The sequence below is a fragment of the Bos javanicus genome, chromosome 23 (genome assembly GCF_032452875.1).
Source record: "Bos javanicus breed banteng chromosome 23, ARS-OSU_banteng_1.0, whole genome shotgun sequence".
In the NCBI taxonomy this organism is placed as follows: domain Eukaryota; kingdom Metazoa; phylum Chordata; class Mammalia; order Artiodactyla; family Bovidae; genus Bos; species Bos javanicus.
Genome location: NC_083890.1, coordinates 27405293 through 27419423, shown reverse-complemented (window position 1 = coordinate 27419423; position 14131 = coordinate 27405293). Strand labels below are relative to the sequence as shown.

General features: G+C 57.7%; 1 protein-coding gene across 4 annotated transcripts; it reads right to left on the bottom strand.

Annotated features, from left to right (window-relative positions):
* Positions 1 to 246: 246 nt before the first annotated feature.
* EHMT2 (euchromatic histone lysine methyltransferase 2) lies at positions 247 to 13469 on the bottom strand. Of its 4 annotated transcripts, XM_061399082.1 has the most exons (28): positions 13389 to 13469; positions 12676 to 12742; positions 12359 to 12577; positions 12009 to 12262; positions 11159 to 11243; positions 11020 to 11060; positions 10717 to 10872; positions 9005 to 9142; positions 8766 to 8880; positions 8518 to 8619; positions 8143 to 8291; positions 7910 to 8053; positions 7589 to 7824; positions 7329 to 7511; positions 7137 to 7219; positions 6520 to 6626; positions 6313 to 6435; positions 6126 to 6227; positions 5318 to 5422; positions 5057 to 5211; positions 4801 to 4968; positions 4027 to 4171; positions 3581 to 3658; positions 3139 to 3254; positions 2948 to 3034; positions 1414 to 1492; positions 1096 to 1271; positions 247 to 771 (listed from the first exon to the last, which is right to left on the bottom strand). In XM_061399082.1, the coding sequence occupies exons 1-28, from the start codon at positions 13428 to 13430 to the stop codon at positions 591 to 593; spliced, it is 3636 nt and encodes a 1211-aa protein (XP_061255066.1). In that variant the 5' UTR covers positions 13431 to 13469; the 3' UTR covers positions 247 to 590. The 4 variants fall into 4 exon arrangements, with proteins under 4 accessions (XP_061255066.1, XP_061255067.1, XP_061255064.1 ...); XM_061399083.1 differs by lacking the exon at positions 8518 to 8619; XM_061399080.1 differs by lacking the exon at positions 13389 to 13469 and having other exon boundaries at positions 12676 to 12982.
* Positions 13470 to 14131: the final 662 nt, after the last annotated feature.

The window sequence follows — 14131 nt, the reverse complement described above, 5'->3', positions numbered from 1 at the left end:
CTCTTAAGAAAATCCTTTAGAATTCTGTAAACTACTTCCAACTGTAATAGTCACACCCACGCCCTCCTACCGGAAATGTGGAGATGAGACCTACCCTAGACTCTGCCCCACAGAATTCCCCACAACCGTCCCCTGGAGGGCTATCCACATCGGCCACACCTGCCCAGCCCCCTTTCCATCCCCTTTCTGCCCCTTGGACCCACATTCCCTCGGGCTGTGTGTGCTTTTCCGCCAACAATCACCCCGTTTATTATAAACCCAACATTTATTGAGAACAAAGGAAACCAATTAGCACAGAGGCTCAATTTCATCAAACTTCAGTTGAGGGTGGGGAACAGGGGTGGCAGGAGGCGCTTGGGGGGAGGGGTGGCCAGCCCTGAAGTCACCCTCCCAGGAAAGAACCAGCTCTGGGAGACAGGGGCTGTCAGACCTCCAGGGCCTGGCTGGGAGCTGGCTGAGGAATGTGTGAAGGGGTAAGTAAGGGAGAGAGGAAACGGTAAAAGCCCCCAGGCGTAGGCTGTGGGCAAGCGGCAGAAGTGGCTACTGAGCTGGTGGCTGTCCAGGGGTGGGACAGTGGATGTGGTCCGATCTCAGGGGTTGACAGGGGGCAGGGAGCTGAGCTCAGGCAGCAGCTCAGGGTGTGGGTCCAGGCGGGCCAGGCGGCTCTGCTCCAGGGCAATGGCCTCAGCCGAGTGCTTGCACTTCTCAGAGCCACACTGGCAGGTGAAGTACTTGCTTTTGATGTCCCAGAAGCGGTCACCATAGTCAAACCTGTCAGAGCAGCACAAGAGATCTGTGGAGCCCAGACCCACTCCAGAGCACCCATTCCCACTTCAGAGGGGCTCTAAGCCCTCCTAGGTTCAAATGCCCTGGCAGCACTAGCATTGCCCAGGAGCTTGTTAGAAGTGAAGGCTCTCACGACCCACCCCAAACCTACTAACTCAAAATCCATGAGGTTCAGGACTCTGTCTACAGTGACTTCAGAGAGGCTCTGCTCTAATCTATGCCTGGAAACCAGGCACTTGCCAGCCTTCTGCTTTTGGTCTGGGGCTTGCTACATCTCCCACACCCCAGCTGAGCCTCAGGAGGCCTCACCCCAGCTCCTCCCCGGCCCGGATGTCTCGGGAACTGAAGAAGGCGATGCGTGGAAATCTCAGGTCTTGGTGCAGCATGAAGACTCGGACGGGGATGATGTTGGGGTCACACAAGTGGTTGATGAAGCGGCTGATGTTGCCGTAGTAACGGGCATCGATGCAGTACACCTCTCCATCCTGAGGGGGGAGCATCACTCATCACATCTACCACCACCCTGCTGGCTGGCCAACCTCCTCGCCCCACTGATCACCTGGCCCCTCCTCCCCAGGTTTGCATCTGCTGCTTGAAAGGAGGAAGGCAAGGGGGTCTCCTGCCCACCTTGTTGTCCAAGTCGAAGAGATAAGAATCGTCCTCTCTCACATCAGCCTCGGCATCAGAGATCAGTTCTCCGACATACCTGTTGGGCAGGAAGTGGTGGTTCTGGAGGTGAGCAGGGAGTTACTGCAAGTAGGCTCCAGGGCCTGTCTCTCCCCACAGCCTGGGATTCCTCTTCCACCATTTGTCAGCTGCCCCAGACACTCTCCGTGAATCTCACAGATCCACATGGCTGGGGTGGGTGACCCAAGGATAGCAGACATGATCTAGGAGGGAGAGGGTAGGAGGTCCCCATCCAGAAGGGGGATCAGGAAGAGGAGCCTGGGGACACAGGCATGTGAGAGTACACAGGACAAACTGGCCAGTCGGGCTCCCCCAGGACAGCGAGATCAACAGGCAGGACCTGACAGTGTGGGGCAGGGGTGAGAAGTGTGGGGCCACTGGAGTAGCAGCGGTGGGGAAGCTCAAGGGAAGGTACAAGCTGCACCAGAGGATGATTCAGGTGAGTACGGAAGTGCCAAGCCTCTGGGGTGAAGGGATGAGTATCTTGGCAGTGGGCCTGGGTGGGGAATCTGTTCAGGTGTAGACATGGGGAGGACGAGGAAATCACCCAGCAGGTGGGGCAAGGTCAGGCTGAGGACAGGAGAGAGGTGAGAACTGCAGGAAGGGATGGAGCCCCAGGAGCTGTGAAGAACTGGGGAGGAAGCACCCACGTTTGGAAAGCAGAGGAAGAGGAGCTGGTGAAGAGGAAGAAAGGATGAGTTGCGGCTAAGGATGGTGTCATGGGAGCCAGAGCTAAGGGGGTGGCGGATGCCAGGAGAATGCAGACTGAGACACAGGGGTCGGGGCGTGGGGACCGACGAGAGGAAGCAGAGGGAGAGGGTAAAGGCAGATCTGGGCAGGGATGAGTAGGGAGTGGATGGGGGGAACTGAGATCCAGCAGGAAGAGGCCGCTTGTCTGAGTCAAACTGAGAGATGACACGATGGAGGGAAAATGAATGGTTTCTTAAATAGCCAAATAGGGCTGAATGACTTTTTTTTTGAAAGCCAAAGAAGATTAAGTTTGAAGACCATGGGGTAAAAGCTAGGAGACACGGAGAAGTTATAGATGCTGGGAAGAGAAAGAACTGACAGATGGGCAGGCCTGAGGCCCCTGAGGAGGTGGACGGAAGGGTAGCTGTTATCACCTCCATTTTGCAGACAAGAAGGAGGAGGCTCAAAGTGGTTGTGAACTTGGCCGAAGACACCCAGTGGCAGAATGGGGCTCAAACCCTGGTCTGTTAAAACTGGGCCTTTCCCCAGTTGAGAAGGGCAGGGGAGAGGGAGTGTGAAGCTCAGGAAGACACCAATGGGGAGGGAAAGACACAGGCCCTGTGACCTGGGCAGAGTGGAGGCTTGGGGATGGTGGTCAGAGGAGGCTGGCCAGGTGGACCCATTAGGGAGGAGGGCAGAGAGGGATGCCTGGGAGTCAGCCGTGGCCCTGCACCCAGCCCTTTGCCCCGAAGAGCCAGAGTACCCCTCCCCCTCAACCACTCACTCGCAAATGAAGGTACCCTGGGGAATGGTCTGCAGGGCACGGACCCCCCAGCCCATCTTGGCTGTTCGGTAGAGCTGCAGTCGCACCCTGAAGGTGGGAGAGAGGACGGTATTGAGGGGGGTGACATGGAAGCTTCCCAAAGGAGAGAAGGGAGAAAGCGGGGTGAGGAGGGCCGAGGGGCAGGGACTCACTTGATGCCGCTCTGCACTACTCTGTTCTTGCAGTTTCTCCAGCAGGAACATGCCTGGTTACACTCAAAAATCAGCGGGGGCTCGATCTTGTTAAATTCCTGGAGCAGCCGCCCATCCTGGGGTTGAGGGACGGGAAGACAGTGGTTTTTGTGTGGTGCTCCCCTCAGCTGCCCAGGACTCCCAAGACTTCACCGAAAAATCCATCACTGACCCCACCACAGACTCAGGGAGGCCACGTATACGCTACAGGAAACCCACAACCATCGCCCTTGATTTGCATACACCAAGGCTCTGTCTTGGCAACGTCCTAGGAGTCTCGGGTCTCGCCCTGCCCTCTCCGCTACTTCCGCCACAGGACAGAAGGCAAGGGACAAGGCCCCAGAGGGTTGGTGTCAGAGGCCAGCTCCGGAGGAGTGGATGGGCAGGTGGCCAGGGCACGCACCTTGTCATACCAACAGCGGATGCTGAGCTGGCCACACAGGCAGTTGGAGCTGGAGCAGTCATCCACACACGTGCAGTGCTGGGGCAGGAGGCAGGGTCAGCTCACCCCTCAGAATTGGCCCAGGCCCCTCAGCTTCCCCCCACAAGCCCCCAACTGCTGTCCTTTCTCTAGGGTCCACACTGTAAGGTAGTGGTGGTGATGGTCCCAGGATGAGGGGGAATCAAGATGCTGCTGATGCGGGTATCTCTAGGGCCACCATGAGCCTATGTGATACCTTCATGTGTCCTAGAAAAAGGTCCCCCTCCCCAGGTGGATGCAAGCCCACACCAGAGGTCCCTTTCAGCCCCACCACCTTGGCCAGACGTCCTTGTTGGCACAACGTGCCCGGCTCCACTTAGCGGCTCTGGGTGCCCCTTTGGGAGGAGGTCCCAGGGCCCCACACTAACCTGCAGGTGGGTGATGTTGCGGTCAATGTTCATGGTGGACGTCTCGCAGTTCTCTGAGATGTACTTGTAATCCTCGGGGCAGGGCTCCCCGTCCACACCATTGACACAGGGGATGGGGACGTTCTCATAGCCCCGAGCCACGTCCCTGGCAGGAGGGGAGATGGAGCTGGGTGGCTAGAGTATGGGGTGAGGGCTTCCCTAGAAGCAAGGAGAGGGCCAGGGGAGGGGAGAGGGTGTTCTGGGGGTTCATCAGGGGTGGGGAGTAAGGTTCGCAGATCAAAGGCAGGACACTTAGTTAAAAATCTGAATTTCAGAACAGATAATCAGGAAATAATTTTTTTAGTACAGGGCTTCCCTGGTGACTCAGACAGTAAAGAATTCACCTACAATGTGGGAGACCTGGGTTCGAACCCTGGGTTAGCAAGATCCCCTGGAGGAGGGCATGGCAACCCAGTCCAGTATTCTTGCCTGGAGAATCCCATGGACAGAGGAGCCTGGCAGGCTACAGTCCACGAGGTCACAGAGTCGGACAAGACTGAGTGATTAACACTCTCACTTTCATGTCCCAAATATACTCTCAGAACACTCTTAAACATTAAAAAAGTATGCGTTGTTCACTTGAAATTCTAATTTAGCCTGGTGTCTATTTTTATTTGCTGTATCTGCCAACTCTATCTGTATGTGTTTCAGGGGGAACGGAGGTGGTTCTGGGGACTCTGAGGCTCCAAGGGGCCTGGGGAGGGGGCTCTGGGTGCGGAGAGAGCCCAGGCTCACCGGCAGATGATCTTCTCCGTGCGGATGGCCCGATTCCCCACCCCGAGCCGGAGCTTGCGGTTGAGCTGGAGGGCAAACCACACGTCGGACCGCTCGGGGGTCAGGTCCCACGCCGTGTCCCCCTCCTTGTTCCGCAGCTCAGGGTTCGCCCCGCGTGACAGGAACAACCTGGGAGGGGACAGGAGCCCGTGGGGCACCTGGCCGTGAGAGGTGGCAGAGGGGCGCGTGTGGGGCTGGGTGCCGGGTGGGGGCTCACAGCACGCAGTCGTGGTAGCTCTCCCGGGCCGCGATGTGCAGGGGCGTGTCCCCGTGGTAATTGACAGCGTGGAGGTCGCAGCGGGCGTTCAGGAGGACCTCGGCGATGGCGGCGCTGCCGGTGAAGGAGGCCCAGTGCAGGCAGATGTTCTCCTCCTGTGGAAGTGGAAGGGGGCGAGGCTTGAACCCAGCTGGCGCACCTAGCTCAGGCGCAGGGCAGGACTGAGCCCACCTCCGGCATCCCCACCAACCCCGCACTCACGTTGTCGGTGAGAGTGACGTCCGCGCCCCGTGTCAGAAGCATGCGGATCACTTCTATGTGCTTGTGCTCTGCAGCCCAGATGATGGGGGTCCACCCGCCGCTGTCCTGGGGGCGGGGAGGGAAGGGGGAGGGTGGAGACACAGCTCCCGCCGCTCACACAGAGTCAGGGCTCCACCATTCACAGGCAGTGGGGCCCCGGGGCAGGTAATTTAAGGTCTCTGGGTCTCCGTTTCTTCATTTATAAACTGGGACTAATAGTGTCTACTGCTCATGACTGCAAAGTAATTTTTCTCTTTCTAAAAAATATTTCCTAGATCTACCCACTTACAAGAGAAGCAGGGACCCAATAGCAATAACCCCCTCCAGGTACACAGATTGTTGTAGTCTCCAAAAAAAAAATTTTCCCACTTAAACGGACCAGAGTTTCTTAGAAAGTGGTAAAGTCTGAGTCTGGCGCAGGACAGCTGCTGACAAGGATGCTCTCAAAGGCTACTGGATCAGTTCAAAGCCACAGAAGTCTGTGGCAAGGGGCTTCTTCTGGACAAAGGATGGAACGGCTCAAAGATCAAGGGGAACACAGACTAAAACACCTCCAACAGGTAAAAAACTGAGTTAATACTGGCCAGTTCCAGAGATTAAGGCAACAACTCATTTTGAAAACTGGTAAAGAAAAACAGAAAGAAACAGAAAAGAGTTAAGAGAAATACAAGTGAAGCAGGGAATAGAGATATGAACAGGGTGGAACAGTGTGACATGCAGGGGAAGGGTCAGAGGTCAGACGAGGGAGAAAGGGGACCAGGCTGCTGACCTGGGCATTGACGTCCACCTGTCCCGTGCTCAGCAGCAGGCTGACCATCTCCAGGTTCCCAATTTTGGCGGCGTGGTGGAGGCAGGTGGAGCCGTCTTCCTCCTGGGGGTGACGCGGGCAAATGAGCCCTCAGGCTGGCACCTCAGGCCCGGCCCCTGAGCCCAGCCAGGCCTGTCCGGCCACGCACCTTGCTGTAGACACAGCCCCCACGCTGCACCATGTAGCGAGCCACCTCCAGATGGTTGTTCACCACGGCCTCCATCAGCGGCGTCCGCTGCTGCTTGTCCACGGCATTGATGTTGGCTCCAGCCTGCACGGAGGGGCTGTTGGCACCAGGGAGGGGCTGGGTCGGGGTGGGGTGGGTGCTGTGGTCCCAGGCGGGGCCCATGCTGACCTGCAGCAGCACATGGCAGATCTCCACAGAGCCCTTCTGGGCAGCCGCGTGCAGGGGTGTGCGCTTGCTCTGCTGGTCACTCTGGAAGTTGGGGTCCAGGTTGTCCACTGTGGGGAGAGCCCACCACACCGGGAGAGGGAGGGACATGCGGTGAGCAAGCGAGGGGGTGGGTGGCATCTCCTCCAGGAAGGCTTCTCAGGACCCCAAGCTGGGTCAGGGGTGCCTCCTGGGCCTCTCCTGTGCTCACATCCACTGTGGCACAGTCTCATGAGAATTAAGATGTTAAAGAGCACCAGCTCTGCCCAAGTTCAAATGGCCCCAGCCCCTCAGTACCCTGTGCACTGGGCAAGCCAGTTCACCACTCTGAGTCTCCGCTGGGAAGATACAAGTGAGTGAAAGTGTGTAAGCTCTCAGAACAGGGCCCAGGGCCTCTGTGCTTATTGCCACCACAGTCCCCATCATCACGGGCGACCTGTGCGTCTGCATCCCCTACCAGCCTAAGTCCTTCAGGGCAAAGACCATGACCCTCATGGCTGCCCTCCTGGCTCCGAGCCCAGGGATGGGCACATAAGCAGAGCTCAGGTAGGGTCTGCTGAATGAACAAGGGGGACACTCACACAGCATCAGGATCACCTTCTGCAGCTCCCCTTGCTTTACGGACAGGTACAACTGCCGAGGGTGGAACCGGAGCTTTTTCCGCCTGCCGGGGTAAGGGCCCCTCAGATTCAAGTAACAGCCCCAAGAACCACAGATCCACACTCCCAGCCCCAGTCCTAGCGGCCGTGCCCGCGCGTGCAACCCCTACTTACCTCTCTGACTCCTGGATGACCAGGGCCTTCTCCAGGGCCTCCCGGCCTGGCCCTGGTGGCAGCCCTACAGCTGAGAGGCAGCCCCCATTGGGCAGGGTTAGGGAGGGCCCTGAGCTGTCGATGGTGTCGGCCAGAGGGTCGCAGGGTGGACGCCGAGGCTCCCCCTGCCCCCGCATCCGGGCACTGTGGGAGAAGGCGTGAATGTCTAGGGCAGATGGGGACTGCGCAGGGAAGACAGGAGGCAAGGGCAAAGCCAGTACCTGGGCTGGGAAGTGTCCGCTCTCCCGGGGGCATCCTGGGCCAGGGGTGGGGGAGCGGGTGCTGCAGTGCCAGCCGGTGGGGTCACCCCATCCCCCCGGGGGATGGTCACCTCCTGGGCCTCAGATGCATCCTCCCCACAGTGGGGACAGAAGACCATCCCGTTCAGCTGGGACACACAGGCCTTGTGGAAGCGGTGGGCCACACGGAAGTCGGGGTGACACTCCAGGAAGGTGCCCTAAGGGCAGGGAAATAACACGGTCAGGCTCCGGGAGCCCCTGCCCCTTGGGGCACGCCGCCTGGCTGCCCTGCTGGTCACTCACCGCCGTACAGAAGTAGCCACAGCCGGGGCAGCAGTGATGTTTGACCATGCGCGCACGGTGGGTCTCACAGAGCACCATCAGGGCCACACGGCTGGACGGTCTCATGGTCTCCCGCTTGAGGATGGCAGCATTGCAGCCGGACAGCTGTGGGTGGCGAGGCCGGGTGACAAGAGGTGAGGCTGGGCTCCGGGGCCAGCTGCCCTGGCATCTCGCCGGCCAGTCCCCAGGCCCACCTCTCCGTCCACGCTCTCTGTGGCCATGCACTTGTGCCCTGCTCTCTCGCTGATGCGGTCTATCTTGGGGGCCTCCATGCGGCAGCTGCAGAGGGGCAGCTCCTCAAACCCGCGCTCTGTCTCCAGCGAAGATGTGTCATTGGACACCCCTTGGATAGAGGGAGCAGGGAGCTGAGGGAGGCCCAGCCCCTCACCCGCCAGGACCCCTCATGGGGCCTCTCACCCCCACCCTGACTTTTCCTCCATGCTCCCGAACCCCCAAAGTCTGGTCATGGACACCCCAGCTCCAGTGGGGTCCCCCTCCTCCCCATTCCCTCTGGCCCTGAGGGCACCCCTAGTGGCTCCCTATCCCGGCAATCGGCAATTGGCAATTACCAGCGTGGTTGGGAGAGAGGGTCCCCTCGCTGGGCAGCTCCAGAGACCCCAGAGGGACCTCCATGTACTCACTGGGGCCTGAGGAGCCCACACCATTCACTCCTGACACAGAGACAGAGAGAGTGAGAGTGCGAGCTCACAGGTGCCTGGACGCGGGGGTGCATGCGGAGCGTGGGTGTGCATGCACGCTCTCTGGGGGCTGGGAGGGGGCTGGAGGAGGGGACCCCAAAGCAGAGGAGCCTCCTCACCTCGTGGCTCCTTGGCCCTCGGAGGCTCTCGTTTCCGCCGTTTCCGTGATGGCTTCACCCATGGGCTGTCCTTCCGCCATTTCTTTTTGGCTTTGCGGCGGCCGCTGGAACCACTCTGGGGAGGAGGAGGAGCATTAGGGTGGCAGGTGGCCCCCAGCCCGTAACCCCCCTCCTTGGAGGACTCAGACTTCTGGTCCTGCAGTCTCCACTCCTCTGGGGCTGCTGGCTTCCAACCCTACCCTGTCAGACTGATTGCCAGACTCTTCATCTTCCTCTTCTTCTTCCTCCTCCTCCTCCTCCTCTTCTTCTTCCTCCTCTTCCTCCTCCTCCTCTTCCTCTTCCTCACTCAGTTGTTCAGCCAGAGCTTCAACCTCAGACTGGAAGAGAGGTAAAGCTGTGGCCTCCCCAGGCCACAGCTCGCTCTTGGGGAGAACTTGGGAGAGAGGCAGGGTAGGACACATACAACCCCTGGGACTCAGAGAAGGAGGTGTGATCAAGAAAACCATAAATCCCCAAGGATGGTTCCCTGGTGAAGATGACTGTGGACAGGAGAGGAAGGAAAGGCTGGGTACAAAGAGGGGGTATGGCGTGTTATACAACAATGAAAAATACGGTGCTACGGTGACATGCAAAACTGTGATGATCTTGGCAACATAACAGTAAGGAGGGGGAAAAAAAAAAGCAGTTCCAGGTAACAAATGTATAGTATGATACTCTATGAAGTTCATAAACAGGCGAGACTGAAAACACTACATGAAAAGCTAATCAGAAATGCTATAATGAAATCTGAGTGATATCGTCTGAATCCACTGATCTTAACTTCACTAATAAAAGACCAAATGTCCAACACCTGATGATACAACAGGACGCACCTGCTATCAAGTCTTACCAAACTAAAAAGAAAAACAACAGGCCTCTGAGGCTGAGCACACTTCTGGATCTATGAGTTTACAAGAAGAAACACTGGACAGAGAATTACATGTCAATCCCCACCCGATCAGCCGACTCCTAAGTGTGAAGAATTCTGCAGGACAGAATTCTTGTTCCTTTAACAAATGAGTGGCAAAAAAAAGTTATTTTTTTAGAAGGCAGGGAACCTATATACCAAGAGAGACCTAAGACAAATAATCAGATCAATGTGTGGAACTCATTTGAAACTTGACAAATGAAAACCCATTTATGAAACAACTGAGAAAATGCGAAGACTAATTGGTAGCAAGGCGATGGGATTAAATAATCATTTGTAGGGACTTCCCGGGAGGTCCAGTGGTTAGGTCTCCATGCTTCCCCTGCAGGAAGCATGGGTTCTATCTCTGGCTGGGGAACTAAGATCCCTGTAAGCCACATGATTCGGCCAAAAAACCCCCAAAAACATCTGTAAATCTTTTGAAAACAGAAAGAGGTCTAATGTTTAGAGAGACTTATGGAAATGTTTCTAGATGAAATGGTGCCTGGCTATTTGCTTTGAACCAATCCAGTAGGTATGGGTATTAGGGGAGGAACAGATGAGTCAAGCAAGACCCGCTGTGTATTGCTAATCCTTCGAGCTGGGTGATGGCCACCTGGGGGCTCACTATTCTATTTTTTGTGTGTATCTGAAAGATTCCATGAGAAAACAAACAAAAAGTAAAAGGGGCAAGACTAAGCATTATGTTGCATGGGCAAACACACATATGAAACAAACCAAACAAGAAACAAAGGAATAAACAACAAATAAACCATAAAACGGGATGTTACACCCCAAGTCCAGGGTGGTGATTATCACTGGAGCGGGACAAGGGGATGGTATGGGGTAGAGCACACAATGGAAATAAGTTATAGATAGTACGGGGCAGTGAACTAGTGGGTGTTCAGAAAAGGAAAGAGAGGAAAAAGTGGGGCAGGAAAGACTGGAGAATGAGCCCTGGATGCGAGGGGAGCGTGGCTGGGAGGGTGGCTGGCTCCCTCTCACCTTGCTGTCAGAGTCCACCCGCTCATCCACAGAGTAGGAATCATAGTAGAGGCTGAAGTCATCCCCTACCACCGTTTCCCACTCCTCCAGGGACCCGGGGTCCCCCTTCTCCAGGGTCACTTCTCCCGAACTCCGCGTAGAAGCCAACTCTTCTGACTAGAAAAAGATTGAAGAAACATTGACGCTGCTGGCACTCACTCACCAACCCATTTCCCGTGAGGGTAAGATGGAACCCCAGCTCTGGGGCTGCCTCAGAGCAGCCCTCAGGGAGAGAGGCCCTGTTCCCAGCCCCTCCTGGCTCACCAAGCCACCTCCTGAGTTCAGCTTCCTCCTTTTGGCCACATCTAGAAGAAGAGAGAGAGAGAGAAAGGAGTGAGACTGGCACTCTAAGCCCTTAGCACAGGCCATAGCAAGCCACAGGTAGGTGGGGGATGGGACTGACCTGAGGTCACCTTCCCCAGCGAGTGCACGTCGTCACTCATGCGGAAATGCTGCACTTCAGGGGGCCGCTTCTCAGGGACTGGGGGCTGGGGGCCAAGAGGGAGCACACTTAGGGTCAGGGAGCATCTAAGGTTCTGTCTGGATGAGCTGAGAGCCCCAGGTTGGGGTGGGGTGGTGAGCCACACCCTCAGAAACGCCATCCAAAGTTCTCTGGCAATATGAACCACGTCAGGCCATATTCCCCTTCTAACACTCAACCCTTCACAGACACAGAAGCAGGCCCCTTGCCCCCTCCTTTCCACATGGAAAAACAAATTAAGGCCTTGATCAAAGCTACGCAAAGCAAACCCGGAACAACATGATATCCAGATCCCTAAAAACACTGTCATAAAGCTTCTGAGATTCTGGGGCTCTTGTCACTTCCCTTGTCTCCTTCTCAGTAGAGATTCACAGTAAAACCTTTAAAACAGCAGGGACAGTTTCAAAGAAGGGAGGGAGAAGTTCCCTGGGGGCTTGCTTTGAAGTAGAACAGGAAAGGTGGTTTGAAGTCTCTATAGTTGTTGTCACAAGAGTAATTAAGACATTGACGACACAGTTAACTTTCCAACATTTGTATCTTCTACTCTCCTCTCCCTAAGAGCACAACCCCCAGGAAGACAGGTATCTGGTATGTTCATAGATTAAGCCCCAGTAAAGAATCTGACGTACAGTAGCCCCTTGGTAAATATGTGAAGCAGTCACGTACTGGATAAGAAAAGGCCTGAAGCTAAATTGTAAAACAGCAGCCCACGGGGGTTTATGGTTAATTATTCTGTTTCTCCCACTCCCACAGCCATCCCCCTAAGCCTCACCTGTCCATTTCCTGGTTTGGACATGGTTTTCCTGGCTCGATGAACCTTGGGCTGCCCCTCTGGGCTGGCTGTGGCCGGAGGGGGTTCAGGCCCTGCTGCTGGCGCCCCTTGGGCGCCCGGCATACTCAGCAGCCTCATAGCCAAACTCTGAACTGATGGGGGTGATTTTCCGGCCCCTGTCATTGACATCTTGGCTCGGCTGGGACAGGCACCCCCCTTGCTGGGGGAAGACGGGAACGACTTTGTGGCATGGCCTGGAAAACACAGGCAGGCAAGAGACAAGATAAGAGGGAAGACCGAGTCAGAAGTCACCCCACCTCACCCCTCCCCAGACTCCCCCGGCTTCTCACCCAGCAGGATGCGACCCCCATGGAGGTCCCCATCTCCCTCGAGATTCTCGGGTTCATCCCCAATGAGTGGTGTGGCCCCTACAGGGGTGTCAGCCCCCTCATCGCCGACAGTGACTGTGACAGAGGCTGGGGATGAGGGGCCAGCAGTCTCCAGGGAATCGGGGTTGGCCTTGGGCAGGGTCTCCTCACTACGAGGGGTGTCCCCCAAAGAGCCATGAACTGTAATGGAAGAGAAAAAGTCCAGGGCTAAGGGCTCACGAGATCATGGGTTGTGGGGGAGGTGAAGGTCCAACAGGGCCCGTTTCTGCTTCACTCACCTCTCTCGGTGGCTCCTCTGGGCTCCTTCTCCAGCACCAGCGCCCCCATCTCAGCGGGGGCCTCCCCCTGGGAGGGGACACAAGGGATAGGAGGGCTGGTCAGTCCGGTAGGAAGCTGGGGGGCCCAGGACGCCTGGGCCCTGGGTAGAGAGAGCAGGCTCCGGGGCCTACCTCTTCCTCTATGGGCTCCCCCCCTTCCGCGGCCTCGGCTGCCCGGAGGGGCCGCACGACCCCTCCCCCGGGCCCGCATCAACCCCCTCCCTCTCGGCAGACCCCGCATCTCAGGGGCCGAGAAGAGAGGAGGGGGAGGGGGCGGGGCCTCTGCGCCCCGGCCCCGCCCCCTCCTCCCGGCTGCACGCGCCGCTCCCCCTTTGTCCCCCAGGCCGCGGGGACCCCGGGCACCAACCCCTCCAGCGCCCGCTGTCCCCCAGCCCGGTGGACGGCCCCTCGTGCCCCTCGCGCGTGCTCCTGGGGCCCCGGCGCCCGCCGCCCACTCGGGGGCAGCCGGCGGCTGCACGCGCGCCTCCGTGCCCACTCCCCCCACCTCCCACCCCCTGGTCCCCTCATCCGCCCCCGGTGCTGGCCCTCCGGATTGCTGCAAGTCTCGCTCGGGCCCCCCGGCCCCGTTGCACCCCCGGAGCATTGCACGGGCGCGCGCTTCCCCCGGGCGCGCGCGCGGGCATGCACCCGCCTCTCCCCCTCCCCTTCCGCACCTCGGCGGCCGCCGCCGCTGCAGCTCCCGCCGCCGCCGCCATCGCCGCTTGCGCGGGGGGCCGAGCCGGCGCGCGGCCGCCCCGGGTCACGTGGGTTGGGAGGGAGGGCTGAGAGGAGCCTTAAAGGAGCCACTACGCGCTTTCTGGCCATTTTTCCCCCGAGAGCGGCCTCGGAGATGGCAGTTCCTGTCCTAAACTGGGAGCGGCAGGGGAGAATTGCTGCCCTTCCTGGCCTCACTCAGCTGGGAACCGAAGGCGAGGCACGCCTGGGTCCAGGTGTGGCTTCTCCATCTCCCACCTGGCTTTAGGTAATTAGCGGGGCGTCTGAGCCTTCCGGCTCTCGGCAGTCTGTATATTCAATCCTACCCGCGTGTGCTTCTCCCGCTTCTGGTTGCTTTCTAGTTTTCTGGGTCATTGGACTGAAGCCTGGGCCTCTTGGCCTCGCTTCTCTAACGAGCAGGAAGGGGGCGATGGGGATGCGCGGAGGACACCTTTAGCCTTAGCTGGTCCTAGCATGCGGCTTCAGTGTACCCTGGAGCAGCGACCCCTTTTGAAAACCTGGGGCTGAATGTCTCTCCCGTTTATGCCAGACATGTTAAGCCACCACGTGCACTAGGGATCCAGGTAAGCCCCCAGAGGCCCGAGTCTTTACTATCTGCAGACACTAAAGTAACCTTTTTTTGCCAAACACTTCACAAGCATACCAGGCACTACGTGGGTCGTAGCCCAGCCAGTAGTGGAAG